The following is a 19552-nucleotide window of genomic DNA, read 5'->3' as shown; positions in this document are numbered from 1 at the left end:
AACAATAATGAAGCAAATGGCATAACTCAGCTAATAAGTAGTAACAAGAAACCAGACGTCGAGAACCACAATGTCACTCCTGGTCCGATGTACCCCCCTCTGCTCCACCGGGGCGTCCGTTTAGATCGTCTCTTTTAGGCAATGAGTTGAGCCAGTCACTGGCGCAGTCTGGTCGATCAAAGAAAAAGGTTCGTTCCTCATATTCGATGTGTAATCGAGGTGGAAACAACATCGCATACTTGAGGCCCAAGTCCCGCAATCGCCTCTTCACTCTCCGGAACCCCATCCTTTGTCGCTGGACCTGAGGAGTAAAATCCGGGTAGATGTTGACAGTACTATTGTCGAACTTGAATGGGCCACGACCTCGAGAGGCTTGGAGGATAGCATCTCTATCCCGAAAATGGAAAAGCCTTGCAATGATAGGCCTCGGGGGGGGGGGGGCCCTGGTTTAATCTTCCCACCCGGGAATCGATACGCACGTTCAACAGCGAAGAATTTACTGAGTCCAGCGGGAGCAAGATGGTTGAGGATCAAATCCTCCACAAGAAGGTCGACGGTGGTGCCCTCGGGATTTTCCGGCACTCCCACCAAGCGTATGTTGTTCCGCCGGGCCCTATTTCCATATTCGTCTCGTCGGGCCATCAAGTCGTGCGATGATCGTAGGTTGCCAATTTCCGACTGTGCGTCCGCCATATCAGTGATGAGACTGGAGGTCTTTAAATCCAAAGCCTTGACCCTCTCATTAGTCTTGGCCAGATCCGCTCTGATAAGTGTGGCATCGACAGCCACAGTATCGATCTTGGAGGCAAGAGCCTCACACTGTTGTCCCATATCAGCTTTCATCCCAGTAATGGCACTCATTAGGTCCTGTAGAGAAACATCCGTTGGCGCAGCAGAGTCCGTCCTGGGGTCCGCAAGAGTAAGACCGGTACTGCCGGGGGAACCCTTCGGTTGCGTATAGCGGTCCATCACATTAGTCTGAGTAGGTCCCCCACGGATCGGCGTCTGCGTCTTGCGCCTCTCGAACTCAGGTTTGGAAGCCATATTGGAAGCTGTGCCCCGAAGGGGCCCTCTGGACCTCTGGACCTGGTGAAAATGGCCGGTGCTGGTGGGATACCGAATCAGAATTTTAGGCCAAAACTGTAGAATGCAAATCGAGGGATAAGTCGAGGGTAGAGAGAAATGGCAGGCCAACACAGCGGGTCGAAGCTGCACCGACTTGGGAGCCGATCCGCTCGTAGAATAGTCACTCAAGGGGTCGAGGAGAAATCGAAACTGAAAGCGACAATGAGGCCAACTGGGAAGATGTCCCTAAGGCCGTTGTTATCGACTTACTCCTCGGCCCACCAAAGCAGCAGAGTCCCCGGTCTTGATCGGGGTGGGCCAGAAAGATGAAGTTGACGTAAAATCGGCTCCCGACATCCAAATTCAATTTTTGAAAGGATAGTTGTGTCAGCAAGAGTAGATCTTCAAAAGCCCATAATAATAACCAGGATATTTCGAGGATAGTCGCGAGAGGGCGGCGCGGGTCCCGGGAGCCCTCTGCTTACGCGACCATCTTGGACGCCCGCGTAGCTCCTCCCCCTCTCCATTAAGTTTAAGGCAAGAGTCGCACATCCATTTTGATATGTTCTGGAGGCAAGTGGCCAGGTTATCCAGACATTTGGTCGACTGGTTTATGGAGACGACCAGTTCGGTGTCGTCCGCGTACATGACTACCTTTATGCCGAAAGGTGCCACGATATCTTCACGGGGGGACATGTATACGTTAAAAAGTGTGGGGCTCAAGGAGGAGCCTTGGGGTCCCCACACTGAAGGGGGAAAACTCTGGAATGGACAGCACCTTGAAAGTCCTGTATTCTAAAAAGAACTTGAGCCAGGTCAGGGCGGTACCAGAAATTCCTGCCATGTTAAGACGGTGGATAAGGATGGCATGGTCCAGCGTATGGAAAGCAGCGCTCAAGTCCAGGAGGATCACTGCCACTGATCCTCCTGCATCTAGGGTGGTTCTTGCTTCTTCTCTCACGGCCAGGAGTACGGTGTCCGTGCCCTGTCCTGGTCTGAACCCTGTCAGGGAATGACGGAGGAGGTTATTGGATTCCAGGAAGGTGGAGAGTTGTTGATTTACGATCTTTTCAGCCACTTTGCTAATACCTGGGAGGAGTGAGATTGGTCTAAAGTTAGCCAGGTCAGCGGGGTCAAGGTGGAATTTTTTCAGTACTTTTTTCAAAACTGTTGCTTTTTTCCAGTTCGGTGGAAATTTGAAGCTTGAAGGGGATTAGGTGGTGGTCTGACCAGGGCATAGGAAGGGGCTCGTCTACTGCCAATTCGAGGATGTTCGTAAAGATGGTGTCCAACAAGTGACCCTTGGAATGGGTAGGCTGATTAATTTTCAAATGAAGGTTGAGGGAGGCTAAATCTTCCTTGAGTTCATCCGCTATTTTGTTTGACAGATCATCAAGGTGGACATTTAGGTCTCCTAAGACAGTAAAGTTGGAGGATAGGCAGGCGAGGGAGGAGATAGTTTCCACTAGGGAGTTACAAAACTGGACTTGCGGTCCTGGCGGGCGATAGACAAGGATGCCCGAGAGTGTTTTTAAGGGGGATAGTTGGATAGAGAAGCAAACGTTTTCACAGTCCTGAATCGGGCTGTCCTTAGAGTGGCAGGACAGATAGTTTTTGAAAATAATCGCGACTCCACCCCCTATCCCAGATAGTCTATCGTGATGTTTAATTAGGTACCCAGGTGGCAGTGTTTGAACTATGTCTGGGTCCGATGTTGTGTTAAGCCAGGTTTCAGTGAGGAAAAGCACCTCGAGTTCTGACTCCAACAGGAGCAGATTAATTTCTGCGCTGTGTTTAGGGAGGGACCTACAGTTAAGTAGGGCCATCTTGACCCAGTGCTTTTTGGGAGGGATGTGAGGAGTCAGACTGTATGGACATTGAAGGCAACTTGTTTGTCGTTCTTCTGGGGAAATCGTATGGAGGCAAGGAGCGGGAGTGATGTTCCTAAACTGAAGGAGGGTTTCGTGTGAGTACCTAATTGGGAGCGGTATAGATGTTGCAGAGGTCCTGGGCCCAGGGCCCGGTCGGGCACACATTCAACCACCCTCCAGGTGACCACTTCACCTTCATCGAACAATTCATGGATATCGTGACTACAAATACTGTACAACAAAATACCAAACTATTCCTCTGGAGATCTCAATCTTTTTTGGAATGACTTTACGGCTCTGTGGTAAATAGCCTCAAAGCATTCCTCTCGGACCTCGACCGTACCCAAATCTGCAACAGCCCCACACATGACAAAAACTCAATCTCAGACTTTGTTATTTCCAATGCTGAATCCATTCAGCTTGAAACAATCCTGCCCTGTGATTGGTCTGACCACCCACCATTCCATCACATTCTTCATAAATGAATCAGTAAAATTATACTCCGCACAACCTATGAGACCTAAAATATGGAAGAGGAACCTAAAAGATGCCAGCACAGACTCACTCGCATCCTGCAGTGTCAACCTCTTGCTTCCCCCTGAAGGCCCATCTAATGTTTAAACTCAGCCGCTCCATTACACCTGAAGAGGCTCTCCACAAAAGATTCAAAACCATGGTACGACTGTAGACTCCATGAGGACAGACGATCCCCAAGACTAATTGAACACCAATGGAGATCATCACCATTCCCATTACAATCTTAAGCTGCCATCAGAGACTTCTACTATAGAAAGTTCAGGTGATCAAAAGCAAACTTTTTCAGGAATCAGTTAGACCAAGCCAAAAATCGACCCAATAAACTATTTGAACTAGTCAAAACACAATCTAATGGCTTACCTCATAAGCTAGACGAATCACATTACCCAGCTGTGAAGAATTTGCCTCCTTCACTAATAGACCTGAAGACAGACCTTTTTAATGCCTTAGTAACTCATGCCAACATTCATAAGGACACTTCATCTCTCTCGCCAGCAACCCCAACTGTATGCACACCTAAGTTTGCCCTAAAAAATAACGCTGCAAGGTCCTTCTTCAATACTTACAGTGAAGATGCAATATTAAAAGCGCTCATGTCTTTGAACCCCTCCAACCACTTCAATGATCCTCTTCCCGCAAATTGCCTAAAAGGCTCATACCGCTGCTACTGCCACTATGGGCCAAGATTATCAATAACGCTCTACTTCAAGGAATCATTCCAGAAATCCTTAAATCTGGGCAGGTGCCCCCTTCTAAAGAAACCAATGGCAGACCTCACTGACTTAAATCATTACAGCCTGAGCTCCTACATCCCAACTCAGTCTAAACTCTTAGAAAAATGTGTACACATCCAGCTGGGCAATCACATTGACCATTTCAACTTGCTCAACCAATACCAATCCCGTTTTCGTGCAGGGCACAGTTTTGAATCTGCCATTCCCACATAGTAGATGACACACTAAAATTCCTAGACCAAAATAAACCCTGTCTGCTAATCCTGCTCGACCTATATTCGTCTTTTGACACAGTCAAGCATGACAATCTGCTAGACCTCCTGAAATTCAGAATGGGCTTATTAGGGTCAATACTAAATTGGTTCTCCTCTTTCCTCTAAAATAGATCCCAAAGATTCAAGGTTAATCAATTCTTGTCCATGGCCGCCCCAGTCACATTAGGAGTCTCACAGGGCTCATCCCTTTCACCTACACTGTTCAACCTATTCATGGAACTGCTCACTGAAATTCTAAGTACCTCAAACATCCATTCTCACATGTACTCAGATGATACTCAACTATACACGTCATGATATAAAATCTCTCAATCTAACACTACAAAAAACTCTCTTTGCTGGCAGAAAACCACCTGAAACTAAACACTCTTAAAACTGAATTCCTCCTAATCGCTCTAGCCATCCAATCAACCATTGTACAAGAATGGCTTCAACAACTAACAGCTCTCAACTGCCAACCTCATATTATCGACTCAGCGAAATCGCTGGGATTAACACTTGAAGGAAATCTAAACATGCAGAAAGACATCAGTGCTGCAACAAAGGGAGCAAACTTTCAGATGAACATCATGAGAAAATTAAGACCCTTCATTCCCGCAAATGAAGTTCAAACTGGCAGTTCAAGCACTAGTAATCCAAAGACTAGTGTTGGACTTGGCCCTTCTGGCAGGTTCACCCTGGAACTCTTTGCCTTTTAATGTTACATCATTGTAGTGATTTCTAGTCTTTGCGCACTTTAGCACAGTGGCGCAGTGTAAAGTGTGTGCGCTCTCTGAGTGCGTGTGAGAATGGCCTGCCCTCCCATAAGAATGCATGGGGAATATGTGTCCATGGTAATTCCTGATGCGTGGGGAGTGCAAGGTTGAGTTTGGTATGTGCGGACTCGTGTGATTAAATGCTGCGCGATGATGTGTGAGGCATAAATGTGCCTAATGTGAAAGTGCCACTTCTAGAAGTTGGCATGTCTGTGTAATTTATGTGAATTGGCTGTCTGGCTTGTGATTGGCTGGAGCTGGCTGGTGAGCCTGGCTTCAGGAGTCAGCATGTGTGTGCCCCGGTGGTGAGTGGAGAGATCTGCATGTTAATGTGAGGGAGGGGTGCACCTGGGACCTGAATAGGGCTGGGCTTTCCCCACACAATGCTGACTCCGCCCCCTGTGGTGCGATTCATGTCCCTAGCCTGACTAGTGAATCGTGAGATGGGCTGAACATAACAGAGTGTTCCAAAACCAGCTGCAACTGGTTTTCCCCCACCCTGCACCCTAGAGACCGAGGGATTTAGTGTATAAAAAGAGGCTGTGACCTCTTGTAAAATGTTCTTGTTCTGTGACTGGAATCTGCCAGGGGCGTGCTGCTGCTGGGGCCCAGGGTAAGGCTTGCCTCCCTGGGCCCTGCCCTCCCCTGGATGCCCTGGAGGAATTCTATTGTAGGGAGCTGTGTTGCTGCATCCTTTCTGCCAGGACTTCTCTTGGAACTATTGCTTTGATTTTGTCCAGGACTTTCTCCAGCCATTCTGCGCCCTTGGCGTGCTGTGCTTTCCCCAGGAGAGGGAGAGCCTGGGGCTGAGCAGCGCTCAACTGCAGCCCCCTCCTTGCGGGCCCTTGCCGGTGCCCACCTCGCAATTTTTGACGTATTTACTGGTGCCAACCCCGTATTGTGCTTAACTTGCAGGTGCCCACCCTGCTTTGTGTTTTGCTTGCGAGTACTTGATGCGCAGGTGCCCACCCTTCGTCTTCGCGATTGTTTCATAATTGCAGCGGGTGCTCACCCCGCATTTCAACTTTATTTTTGCTCTCACTCGAGGGAGCCTACCCCTCTTGTCGCCGAGAAAACTCACCGCCGCGGCCCCCAGGAAGTCAGGCATCCTTGCCCGGAACATGGGCGGGGCCTGCGGGGGAACAGGAAGTCCCGCCTGCCGGGAAGAAGCTGTGCTGTGTCTTGCTGGGATCCCGGGTGGAGAGAAGCTGCCCGGGTGAAGCTGAGAAGATTGCAGAGGCCGCCAGCAGCGCAGGGCCCCCGTGATGGAGGAGCGAGCCCTGCGTCGTGCTGAGCGAGGCCGCCACTCCTGCCTTCCGCCACTGAGACTTACGACCGGTAAAAGCCCCGCATCCGAGCCGGTGGGTCAGGGCTCCCTGTGGCTGTGCATATCGAGGCCCGGCATCAGGGCTGCCCCAAAATGGCCGGTACTTTTCTCAAAGTCCCCGTGAGGGGGGGCTTGGGGGCGCCAGGTGTTCACTGCTCCACGGGTATGGGCGTACCTACGTTGGCCCGGGCCCCAAGGGGTCCATGCTTTTATTGTTTAAAGGGGCATTTGTTGCCACAAAGTCAGCGGGCCAATTCCTGAGGGGGCCTGAGTCTCTCCAGAACCCCGGGAGGGGCCAAGGAGGCCTGTGCCTTCCCTGTGAGATGCCTCCATGTTCGAGGGCCAGAGGGGCCCGTGGCTGCCCCAGTTGTAGGATCGGCAATTGTAGAGCCTGAGTGGCTCTCCAGGGGCATAGTTGATTTTTGAGCCCAATGGGCTCCCACCATATGTACAGTTGATTTTAGAGCCTAGAGGGCTCCCACGTTGTGCGCAGTTGACGCCAGAGCCAGAGGGCTCCAACGATTAGCCTGTTTTGTGCCAGAGCTTAGAGGGCTCCCCATGTTTGGAGCAGTTTTGTTTATAAGGGCCAGTGAGGGCCCCTGTCGCAGTTTCCTTCACAGCTGCTCAGCATGTAGTGGGCAGCTGCACCGTTTAGGTTTTCTTTCTAGGGACAGGTACTTTGGACTCAGGAGTGAGTCGCACTCCTTCGCCCCTACTTTGGCCTTCCACAGCTGTGCAGCACTTAGTGCCAGCTGCCGCGTTTAGGCCCTGTTCTTGTCCTCAACTGCCCCGCAAGTAGTGGGCAGCTGCTACTTTTAGGTTTTGGTGCAGTGGCGCAAACTGGACCCTAATGTGATTTATGTGCTAAATGTGATTTATGCGCTAATGCTTTGGGGTGTTAGGAAATGTGCTGTGTGTAGTATGTTTAGCGCACCTTGTGTTCTGACACCTCTGAATGTGCTTTTATGCATCATGTGTAAAGCTTCTGGCCTATACCCCTAAAGGTATTTTTAGGCTTAGGTGGTTGTTTTTCCTAGTATAGTTATGCTAGTGAGTTCATGGTTCCCTGCGTGATATTTTCCTAAGGTGGTTAGGGTTGTGTAGGGGGTACTTACCTTTTACCAGTGGTTACTGGTTGTGTGCTACATTGGCTTTTTGGTGCTACAATTGCTATGATCTAAGTGCTATGTCTACAAAGTGCTATTTATACCAAGTGCTAGTTCTAAAAGTACTTATTCCTGACAGTGGTCCATGTGGCCCTTTCCCATGTACATAATCCCCTGTAAATTCTTCCCGTGCCTCAGGCACATTGTAAAGTGTGTGTTTACTATCTAATGTGTTATGTAATACAAATGCTATTTTTACATATACCTTGTGAGGAGTTCCTTTTGTGGGGCGCCTGGGATGTTGTTGCTGGTGGGTGCGGGCGCAAATGCTTTACACATTGCCTCTGAAATAAGCCTGACTGCTCGGGCCAAGCTACCAAGAGGGTGAGCAGGGGTTGTCTTGGCGGGTGACTTCCTTGCCCTGACTTAGAATGGTGGTTTCGTTTCTGCCTGGCTTTGGCACAAGCCTTAGCCAACCAGAAATTCCAATTTCTAACAACTAGAATATGGGAGTGCAACTCTTTGCGGACTTTCCAGATCTGCAACTGTCCCTCTAAGAGAATGAATCAGCTCAGGGGCCAGGCTCTCACAGGCTCGAAAAGAAACTGCCACATTTCCCCTGAGCTTAGAGCTCTAAACTGGCTACCTTTTCGAAGCAAGAATTCAACTAAAAATCGCTTGCATTGCTTACATAACACTCCGAGGTGTCTAGCCCAGAAACTGGTGCTCTCATGTGGCAACAGATCCTCTAGTAGCTCCAGCAATCTTCTTCTGAAACTACAATGATTTGCCAAATAGAAAACATACAATCGTGCCTTCTCTGGAATCGCTTCTAGGATATGGAATGCACTACCCCCAGAAACCATACTGAGTCCCTCTACTGCCTCTTTCAAAAAAGAAGTAAAATCTCTTCTTATGACGAAATGTACATGAACAATGTATTTAACTTTCATAACAGCTGCTTGTATAGTAGGACATAATAATGACATAGTGTTCTTTTACTCGTCTATCTTCGCTTGTAAAGCACTCTGATACCCCCAAGGGTCATGTTCGTGCTATATAAAACCGTTAAAATAGTATTTTTGCAGGACCATCGAGCCTGCCTTTATTCAGGCCCAGCCTAACCACACGCCTCCACTTACCTACTCAGCACCTGGATAGCCTTATGGGTGACAAGCAGCGCTCCTCAAATCTACCTTTCATGACATTATATAATGAAGCAACACTTTCAGCTTCAGCAATGCGAAAGCTGATAGTAGGGCCCCTGTGCTGGAGGTAAAACATTTGTGTGCTGGTATTTGTCATTATGTAAACATTTTTGCACCTGTGCATTTTTTAATTGCGCTTTTAATATGCATCAATAAATGTTTTTGTACCTCTACACACTGACCGTATAAGCTTTTCTTCCTAGCTATAGAAGGTGGAAAAGAGCAACAATATGCAGTGTGTGACTGACATACCTTCGCTATTTTCTGTTGTGCTACCCTATTGTTGAAAAGACTGCACAGTAAAGTTGTAGTGTAACGCTTATATAGTTCTTAGCACCAACATTTGGTGCTCTGAAGTGCTTGCCTACATGGTTGTGGATGAAAGGATATGATCTTTGGTTTGATCCCATGTGGAAAGTGTCTTGCATGATGACCACTAAGGTGTAAATATCGGATTGTGGGACACAGCACTTAGCAATGTGATAAGATGAAGAAGCGTGACAGGTAGGCATGCAGTTTGTGGTTTTCAGTAAGTTGGTAGCTTAGAACAGTTCAACAGATCTGTTTATGATAAATCTTATGATAATGGTTCATTTATCTGGTTATGGCACTGGGATGTCCAGTCTGAGATTTTTAGATGACATTTTGTTCTTGAGAAGGTACATATTGGAGGGAGTGTGTGTGGGGAGATCTACTACAATGTACTTTGCTACTTTCCTCCAATATATAATTTTATGAGGGATTCCTAAAAACTCAGTTTCCTCAGCTTGTGAATGTCCCCAGGTGCAAGACTAGATCTGGAAGATTGTTACAGCAGAGCCCTCACACACAAGCATGTGGCTCCGCATCTACCTTGTTCTGCCTCAGAAATGATGGTTGGGGCTGCAAATAAGCACAGCTGTTGCGTATTGACATCAGTTCCTTCCTTTCTGCGCCTTTATATGCAGATTGGAGCTAGCTCACAACTTTTTTTCCTCGGCTGACTAGTTTTTCTCAAAGCTATTTTCCTGTGTGCAAAGCAATATGTCCCCTCCTAAAACTACTGACTTTCAACTTTTTGAAGACTGCTGCAAACAGATTTCTGTGACCCATTCCTATTAGGCGTGCAAACAGATTTGTGACCCATTCCTCTTAGGTGTTTCTCTGGTGTTTGGGCAGTGATTTAAAGCTGTGCACAAAGTGTGCGCACATTTGTGGAGTCATGCTGTATGTTGCCAATCACAGATAAAAATTACGTAAGCCTTGCTTCAAGTCTCAGAACTGTTCCTGCTCTTGGGGCCATTTCCACGACAGGTCACCGTCGCTGTTTAAGTCTTTGAGTAAGTTGAAGTCCAAGAGGAAGCACAAGAAGGCCAAGCAGTAACCTTCCCTGAGAAGGCGTAAGTAATTTATGGTTTTCCTTGGTCTCGCTTCCGGTCCTCTGCTGAGGAGCAGATTCTGCTGCTGATCTTGATGCACGCCAAATTTTTGTTGACTTTTCAACAGATTGAGGCTTTTGAGGAAGCCATATTGCAAATCCATTTCGGTGCGACTGTGGGGCCCAAGGGTTCCAAACAGGCCTATATTCTGAGCAATGCTGGTGGATCTGTCCTTAGTTCCATCTGGGATTCCTGAACCCCTTTTGGGGTTCAATCTAGGTGCAGTGATCCACACCGATTCCTGCACCATATACACTCTGCCTCTGATGCCCAGGTGATAATTCTGTTCCTATTGTCCTGTCTGACTCCAAACTGAATTGATCTCAACCAAGGTTGCGTCCTGGAACATGCCCATTGTGTCCGGCCTGGGTTCATTCCGGCTCTGTCAAAACATTGCCTTTACTTAAAAGCCTCCTTGCAGCACTCTTAACAGCTTTGTGGAATGGACACTCGCCATAGTCAACAAGCTTTTGGGATCAATGGGGATGAGTTACACCCACAATAGGCTTGTAAATTGTATTTGGACCTACAGGAGGGCAATAGGTTGAACACTTCCACTGATACTGGGTTGAATTCTCCCCCTTGCCCCCCACAGAGAACTCCGTCTTATTTGCAATGGTCATTGGATACACAGCTTAAGTCCTGGACTTACAGTTGCCTTCTATTGAGGTGACCACCAATGTCCTCACTGAAGTTTGCCAGCCCCGGCCATCTCTATACAAGCCCTTCTTGCCATTCAACAAAGCTGTGACTGACACTTGTATAGTTACCTGGCCTAAGCCTTCCTTTGCCCACCTTTGCCCACCTCTATCCCTTGCCCACCTCTATCCCTTGCCTACCTCTATCCCTTGCCCCCGTCCATCCCTTGCCCCCGTCCATCCCATGCCCCGTCCATCCCTTGCCCCCGTCCATCCCTTGCCCCCGTCCATCCCTTGCCCCCGTCCATCCCTTGCCCCCGTCCATCCCTTGCCCCCGTCCATCCCTTGCCCCCGTCCATCCCTTGCCCCCGTCCATCCCTTGCCCCCGTCCATCCCATACCCCCTCTATCCCATACCCCCTCTATCCCTTAACCTCTTGATATGTTTTGCGAGAAGGCCTAATCCGCACTTATGCTTTACATAGAAAGCAGAGCCACAGCATGTTCCCTGGGCCTCTATACATCTGTGAGGTAGTATCCCGAACTGTTTCACCCACTTTTGAGGCTTCGGCAGGGTTTGAGCATACAGGCATCACTGAGGTCCACCACACCATGGACATGCACCTAGTTCTTTGGGGTCAGGAACCAAGTGAGCCACATCTGGCCATCAAGGACCGCAAACCTCCCAGTCGTCCCCCCCACCCCCTCCCAACCCACTGGCCAATTTAGTTTGCCCTTAGCTGCACAGAAGGCCCTGTGGGAGGAAGATTCAGTCATTTACTCCAGAGTTGGCAGAACATAACATCAAATAGGTGCTACGCACTGACCAAAAAGCTGACTGCGGATGGATTAAGAGCCCATTCCACCAGGGCCAAGGCTGCTACCACTGCACTGCCATGCAGAGTGCCTGTACTTGATCTGTCCGGGCACAATGTGGATGTTAATAGTGCTGTTCACTTAAGCACTCTTGTTTTGACAGCCAGGTCCTACAAGAAGAGAATTTTGTCTGTGTGGTTCTGCTGGACATGTCGGTTTGAGCCATCACACAGACCCCACACCATGGGAAGTACTGCTTTGGTATCTATTCTAAATATTAGCAATCTGCCACTAATGAGCAAATGAAATGCCAGTGTGTCACAAAGTGAAAGAACACATGCTGGGTGTCAAGCTACTTTTCACATATGCAGTTTAACTAAAGGAAGGCTTGAAGGAACCATCACTAAAGTTTAATAGGTACATAAATGTATCAACGTAACCACTTTAAAAAGCCATGGCCTTAATGGGTAGGCCATGCCAACAATGACAAACCATGAAACTTTACTCTTACTCTGTACTACTTATTGTAATTTTTTAAGCGTTGATAACATGAGGTCATAAACTGTTAAATATGTCTGTTGCCAGCCTTTCCAAGAAAGGGTTCTGTCTGGGGATTTAAACTACTGAATAGGCATCATAACCACCCATCCATTTGTGGTGGGGAATCTCAGGAAATAACCCTTAAGTAAAGTAACAGGGAAGAAGGAAGATAAATGCACACTAGCCAGTACAAAAATGCACCAGGCATTGCCAAAATTAAAATATAATTTTAATATCACAAATGTACTCCTGCACCAGAAAACAAACCAGCCCAAGATATGTCTTTCTTTGGGTCCTACCCTAGCACTTTGGGCTAGATTGTTTCCATCCACAGAACCAAAGCTAAGTTGCATATAGCTATTCTCGCTCTGAAGTGGCATGATGTGTGGAAAAATAATGATCGTTTGCGGCCAAAGTGGTTGTCATTGGCCGAGACTTTTTACAAATAATCCAGTCGTCGCCTTTGTATTTTCTGCAGTTTATACTAATTATAGTGTCCACTTTTCTATCATTTTTCTATTAAATAAACTGTAAAACCATTAAGCCGTTGGTTATGCCCCCCCTTGCAAACTTGTTTTCCATGCACCCAGTTCTCGAAATAGAAGCCTGCTAGTTGGTAGTATTTCAAGCTTTGTAAAGAAAATGATGAGGTATTGGTTCTGCTGAATTTTCTTGTTGGTTGTTGTCCCCCACGCACTTTTAAATTCTAATAGGCAACCTTTTTCTTTTTTCTTCTCACAGAAAACTAGAGCGAGAGAGAAGTGAAGAATTTGAATCGAATAACAAAGAGTACAACTACTTTGGTCTGTCGCCCGATGAACGTCGTGAGAGACAAGTAATAGAAGAGTCTAAATCTCTTTACGAGATTCAGAACTTGGATGAAGAGGCTTTTCCTGCACTGTCTGTATGTATGAATTTACTTTTACTTTGATTTATGTTTAGTTTTTTTCTGGTATTTCCTTCATTTTGCAACCAACCTACATTTTCCTATTCCTCTAATAAAATCACTACTTAAAAAAAAGAACTAATATAATGACCAACTCACAATGGCTATGGGTTGTTTTTTATATTGCCTATTGAAAGATACTGTTTAATTTATTTTTTATCCATGGGTTTAATCAGTCAAATTGTATACTCTTTATTTCACACCTAGTTGGTTCTCCTGTAGTTTGATTTCTGCTTGATTTTAGAACCCAAATACAATTTCTTATTTTCTATTCTTTGTGTACTGTCCATGAATATCTGAGTAGAAACTGATGTTCAAAATACTTCGGGTGCAATTCACAGTCAAAGTTAATGTTTAGACTTCGTAGACTTTATCCTGTTAACTTGTAACGTTTTAGCATGCTTTTTGCCTATTGCTAGAGTCCTATGAGAACGGCACAGAAAATATTGGAAAAATGTAGACTTCCTGTGAACTTCTGCCACTGTTGCATGCTTTAGTCTAGAGTCTGTGACTGACAATATGCTGGAGTAGCAAAGCACATTTTATCCCCCAACGCAAATAATTTTTCCATGTGTAGACACATCCTTCTCATGTACCTTCACAAAATATGGTCATTTACTCACTTATTTTCTCGAGTTTATCAGAAGAATGTGTGGTGCCTTCCTATAGCCACTTGTAGGAAAGTGCCCCTTTTTGCATGGTTAACCACTAACATTTTGCCAGATCCCTAATGCTAACTTGACAGTGTGCTGGAACCCTGCTAACCAGGCCCCAGCACATGTGAACTTTCCCCAAACTGTACCATTGCTCCCACAATTTATTTACTCACTGCTCCATCAGGATTCAAGCAAGCCGGGCCGACGACGGCTGAAATGCCAGAAACCGGTCCCCGGAAGCTTGTCTCCTTTCTGGTGAAGAATTGGCTTGGTAGTTTGGTCTGCCCTGTTCCCATGATGCACTGGGCCAGGGACAGACTGATTTGCATATAGCCAGGTTCTGAGCTGGGATGGGGCAGTGAGTTAAATAACGGTGATGGATCAAGCCCTGATCTTTGGACTGGGTAAGAGTGGTCTGCTTAATTCAGACACTCTGTTCATCACCATCCCCTTTTCTTAATCGTTTTTGGCCACTATAGGTGTGGCAGGGTATACTCAGACATGAGTCCCTTACTCACTGCTCCATCAGGATTCAAGCAAGCCGGGCCGACGACGGCTGAAATGATAGAAACCGGTCCCCGGAAGCTTGTCTCCTTTCTGGTGAAGAATTGGATTGGTAGTTTGGTCTGCCCTGTTCCCATGATGCACTGGGCCAGGGACAGACTGATTTGCATATAGCCAGGTTCTGAGCTGGGATGGGGCAGTGAGTTAAATAACGGTGATGGATCAAGCCCTGATCTTTGGACTGGGTAAGAGTGGTCTGCTTAATTCAGACACTCTGTTCATCACCACCCCCTTTTCTTAATCATTGCTCCCACAATTGGCACACATCTGGGCCACAGGTAAGTCCCTTGTAAAAGGTACCAGTGGTACCAAGGACCTTGTGACTAGAGAGGGTCTCTTAGGGCTGCAGCATGTATTTTGCCACTCTCAGGGGCCTGAAACACCTACACACTGCCATTGCAGGCTATGTGTTGTGACTAAACTAAATAAGTAGACATGGCACGCCAACCTGAGTGCCATAACTACACACCACTGCCTGTGGCCTAGGTAAGTCGCCCTTAAGCAGGGTGCATTATAGCACAGGTGAGGGTATAGCTGCATGAGCAGCATGCCCCTCCCACTTTTGGGTCCATTCTTGGACACTGTGCAGTGAAGCCGTTTTGAGTATATGGGTTGGAAGGTTGCCATTACGATATCCACAGCTCCATGATGGCTTTACTGAAGACTGAGAAGTTTGGTATCAAACTTCTCAGCAAAATAAACCCACACTGAGGCCAGCGTTGGATTCATTATAAAATGCACTCACAGGCATCTTAGAGATGCCCCCTGAAATGACCAACTACTAGTGTATTGGCTGACTGATCCCTGCCAGCCACCACAAGACAGGGTTCTGACATCATGGGGTGAGAGCCTTCGTGCTCTCGGAGGTCAAGAACAAAGCCTGCTCTTGGTGAGGTGCTTCTCACCTCCCCCTTGCAGGAACAGCAACACTTGGCGAGTCTCAAAGGCTCTTACCATTTGTTTTGTTCATTAGGACAGTTCTAACTGGTGGAAATGCCTGCCCACGTCCCAGCCCCATGTTTGGTGCCAGGACAAGCAGGAAATTTAGTAAGCAGAGTAGGAGTGTCTACCTTGGCTTGGCACACCCCTAGGGTGGCTAGAAACTGAGGTGAACCCCTCTCTTGAAAATTCTCCATCTTAGTTTAGACATTTAGGCCCAATGGGAACAGAGATGTGCCCCTCTTGTAGGAAGGTGGTTTCTATTGCAGTAACCCCCCACTTTTGGCCAGACCACTGATGCACTTTGACTCTACGTGCCCTGGGTCCCTGCCAATCAGGTTCCCAGCACCTGTGTTCTTTCCCACAACTGTACCTTGTACCCCCAATTGATACCTCTCTGACCAGATGTCTGTCCCTTGTTAAATGTACCATGGGTTCCTAGGGCACTGTGGCCAGGGAAGGCCTCTAAGACCTGCAGCACTTCTTGTACCACCCTTAGAGGCCTTGTACCTTTACACACACACACTGCCTTTGCAGGCTGCGTGTTTTGGTGCAGAACAAAGTGAAGAGTCGACATGGCTCACATCTGGGTGCCATGCCTACAACCCGCTATCCTGGCATAGGTCAACTTCGCCTCTAGCTAGGTGCACTATACCAGTGGTACTGGTACATGAGCCCGGTATCCCTACAGTGTCTAGACCAATTCTTAGACCATGTAAGTGCAGTAATGCCATTAAGAGTATATGGTGCTGGAAGTTTTTAATTACAAACTCCACAGCACCACAATGGCTACACTGAAAACTGAGAAGTTTGGTATCAAACTTCTTATCACATTAAACCCACGCTGATGCCAGTGTGGGATTCAATGAAAAATGCACTCAGAGGGCATCTTGGAGATGCCCCCTGAAAAAAGACCAGCCTCTGGTGGGTTCTCTCACTGGTACACACCAGCCTGCAACTACAAAATGTGTTTCTGGACCCCTTGCTTCCTGCGCCCAGAAACAAAGCCTTTCCTGGGCAGAGGTGGCCCCCAGGCCAGGAAGAGCCATCTGTGGCATGGGAGCTTCAAAGGCCTTGCCGCCTTTGTAACGCGACCCCCAGCTTTTCCTGCTATCAGGTGCAGGCCCCCTTCCGGTCTTCATATCTCTTCGGCGGGAAGTCTGGCGGGAAAAATTAGCATAGCCCAGAAGGTGTGCCCACCTCTGCCAACCCCACTCCTCTGGTCGGGAAGTGAGGCGAAGCTCTCTCTTCAGTGCCCGCCATCTTGCAGATGGCAGGCACTCTCCAATCAGGGTTAGAGATTGTGCCCACTCCCCCACGTGGGATGAGCACACCAAGGTTGTAGTCATCCTAAGGTCAGTAGCCTATTGGCTACTGACCTCGAGACCCCTAAAAGGCCGCCTAAATACATTATTTTGGGGACAGCCCTCAACCAAGAAGACAGATTCCTGCAACCTACAAAGAAGGCCCAGCTGAAGAGACTGCAGAGAGGAACTGACTTAGCCCCAGCCCTACTGGCCCGTCTACAGTTACCTGAGATCCTGCGCAAAAAGTCGCCTTGTACGGCAACCAGCGACCTCCAGAACCCTGGGAGGACTGACTGCCTTCAACAAAGACTGGGCGTCCTGTGAACAGCAGCTCTGTACAAAAGACACTCCCAAGACAGACTCTGAGCCTGCTGAGGACAAAGAAACCCGATGTCTGGTACCACCACTGCACCCGACGCCTACAGATGGAATCTGGGTGACCTACCAGTTCTAGTGATGTCCCCCAGCTCTCCAGAGCCAGAGTCCACTGTGGGTTCACCCCTCCAGGACTCCCCGACATCAGCTGCAACCTCTGCACGGAGACACCCTCCATAACCCCCCATCCCCCCGGTCCGGTAAGGTGACATCTGACCTCTAAAGACACCCCTGCGTCCAGCCACCTTGCACCCTGGAGAGAAGAACCCGAGGCGCACCTACGTCCACGGGGTCCCTCAGTTTACCAACCAGCTGTTGGTTCCTCCCGAAAGTCTCCCTGGACCGAGTCTGCAGCCAAAATCCAAAACGCCAACTCCCTTTGAAAACAAAAGGGCACCCAACGCCAAAACAGCACCCTGCACCCAGCTGCCGCTGTGGGTGCAGTTTGTGTGCTAAACCAGATCCCCCTTTGCTCTGAGCCAAACACCAGGAGCTTTGCTCCCACAACCTTGTAACCTGCTTGTGAGTAGCCACCAACCGTATGCTATTGGATAACATTGGGCCTTATCACTTTGCATCAGGCCACCCTAGTGCCGCTGAGGGTGTTTCAAGAGTGCATCCTTGACGCTGGGGGAACCCTGGCTCTAACCCCAGAGTACCAACTCCCACAACAAAGTAGTTACCTGCTAACCAATAACTTCATTTCTCTAGATAGGAATACATTGACTGTTTTTACTTATTGTGGAGTTGATTTGAATGAAAACATGAAAACTGCATCTGTACAAAAACTTAATTACTTATCTTTCCTCTAGGAAATGTCCCAGTGGGCTATCTAGGCCTATCACACTGAGTAGGAAAAGTAACTTAAAAAGTAATCTGAAAAGTTACGTACAAAGTAATCTGTTAAGTAACTAAAAAGTAATTTCGATTTCTTTGACTTACCTGTATTTCTATCAATTGCCTTTGAAGCTGCATTCAAATGTAAAACATTGCATAAGATTTTGCAAAGCATTTATTTCACTTACCTGCACCAGCCCTGGCTTAGTTCTAGAATTAAAATAACTAAATATTTTTGATACAAACAAATTGGTCTGAGTTCAGTATTTGAGTGTGTGACAGCGTTTTCTGATTGGGTAGGACAACAAATGCTAAACACTACCCGCTGATTAAGCCCTACTGCTTGTCCATTCTACTACAAAAAAGATAGTTAGGTGTTATCTACTTTGACCCCTTCCTACCTTTCGGGTTCCACTGGACTCTGTGCGCGCTATACCTAATTTTGGTATGGCATATACAGAGTCAGCTTCCTACACCACTGGCCTGTCTCTTCGTCCAGTGACCCTGCTTCAAGAAACCTGTGTGGCCCGCAGCCGGCAACCTCCAAGAATCTCAGGAACCTTTTCTGTCTTCAACAAAGACTCTCTTCTCCCGTGGACCCCGGATTTGTCCGGCAAGAAACCAACCCCAGGACTCCGGATCCAGGTGGATTCGTGGTCTCTGCACCTGTCAGCCGTGGCCCGAGTCCAGGTGGCTCACCGACCCAGTGACGTCTCTCCGGCAATCCTGAACTGGGATATAGCATTGACGACCTCTCCTGAAATTTCCCCCCGATGCCTGAAGCCTCAACTTTAAGTCCCCCCCACCGATTGAGACTGGATTCTGTGAGAAAAACCAAACACCCAAAGACAACCCTTCACCCGCCGCCCCTAGGCCTTGGAGTGTCCAACCAATTGTGTCCCAGCAGCCCCTCTCCCACTATTCAACTTACCTCTCCACTTGTGGGATTCCTTCAGCCAGCTTTCTGGTTCAAGCCTGCAACTGTTTTCTTCGACCTAGGATCTCCATTTCTGTCTACAGGGCACTCAACGGCTACTTTGCACTCTGCACCCTGCCGCCCTTGTGCCGCTGGAGGTGTAGCTTTTGTGCTACTTGGAGGCTTCTGCAATGCTGACCTCAACCCACAGGGCCTGCCTCTCTGACTCACTGGCACCTACCTGCAACTGGTATCTCTTCAAGGTGCCCCCATAGGCTAACATTGGTCCCAGTGACCTCTGCACCCGGCTGTCCCAGTTCCACTGGTGGTGCAGTACCTACCTTGGTTCGACCCTGGCCCTGTGTTTGTCAGACTCTCCAAAGACTGACCTTGTAAGTAGAGGAGTACTTAACTGAAGTTGCTTACTTGCCTTTCTTCCCATAGGCTTGAATTGATTTTCTCTGTATTGCACTGTTATTTCTGAGAATAATGCAAAGTATCTACGTTTGCCTTAGTCAAAACGTACATGCATCTGTAAAGTATTTTGAATGCTTCTACAAACATTTGCCAACTGTCATTGAAAGTATCACATTTCTGAAAAATGTACTTGCCTGTAACTTGGTTCCTAAAATAAAAGTAACTAAAGAAATACTTTTGCAAACATTTCCATGGAGTTAGTCATTAAGTGTGTGTTCCTGCCTTGAACGAGTATGTACAACAAAT

General features: G+C 47.7%; 1 protein-coding gene across 1 annotated transcript in view; it reads left to right on the top strand.

Moving 5' to 3' along the window:
- OTUD4 (OTU deubiquitinase 4) overlaps positions 1–19552 on the top strand; it is a 577225-nt gene that overhangs the window by 296432 nt on the left and 261241 nt on the right. Inside the window, exon 14 of the mRNA XM_086962254.1 lies at positions 13031–13193. Within this exon, the coding sequence (XP_086818380.1) occupies positions 13031–13193 (163 nt within the window). The remainder of the gene's footprint in view (positions 1–13030; positions 13194–19552) is intronic.

This window comes from Lissotriton vulgaris, chromosome 3_1 (genome assembly GCF_964263255.1).
Source record: "Lissotriton vulgaris chromosome 3_1, aLisVul1.2, whole genome shotgun sequence".
NCBI lineage: Eukaryota > Metazoa > Chordata > Amphibia > Caudata > Salamandridae > Lissotriton > Lissotriton vulgaris.
This window is presented reverse-complemented; position numbering and strand designations above follow the sequence as displayed.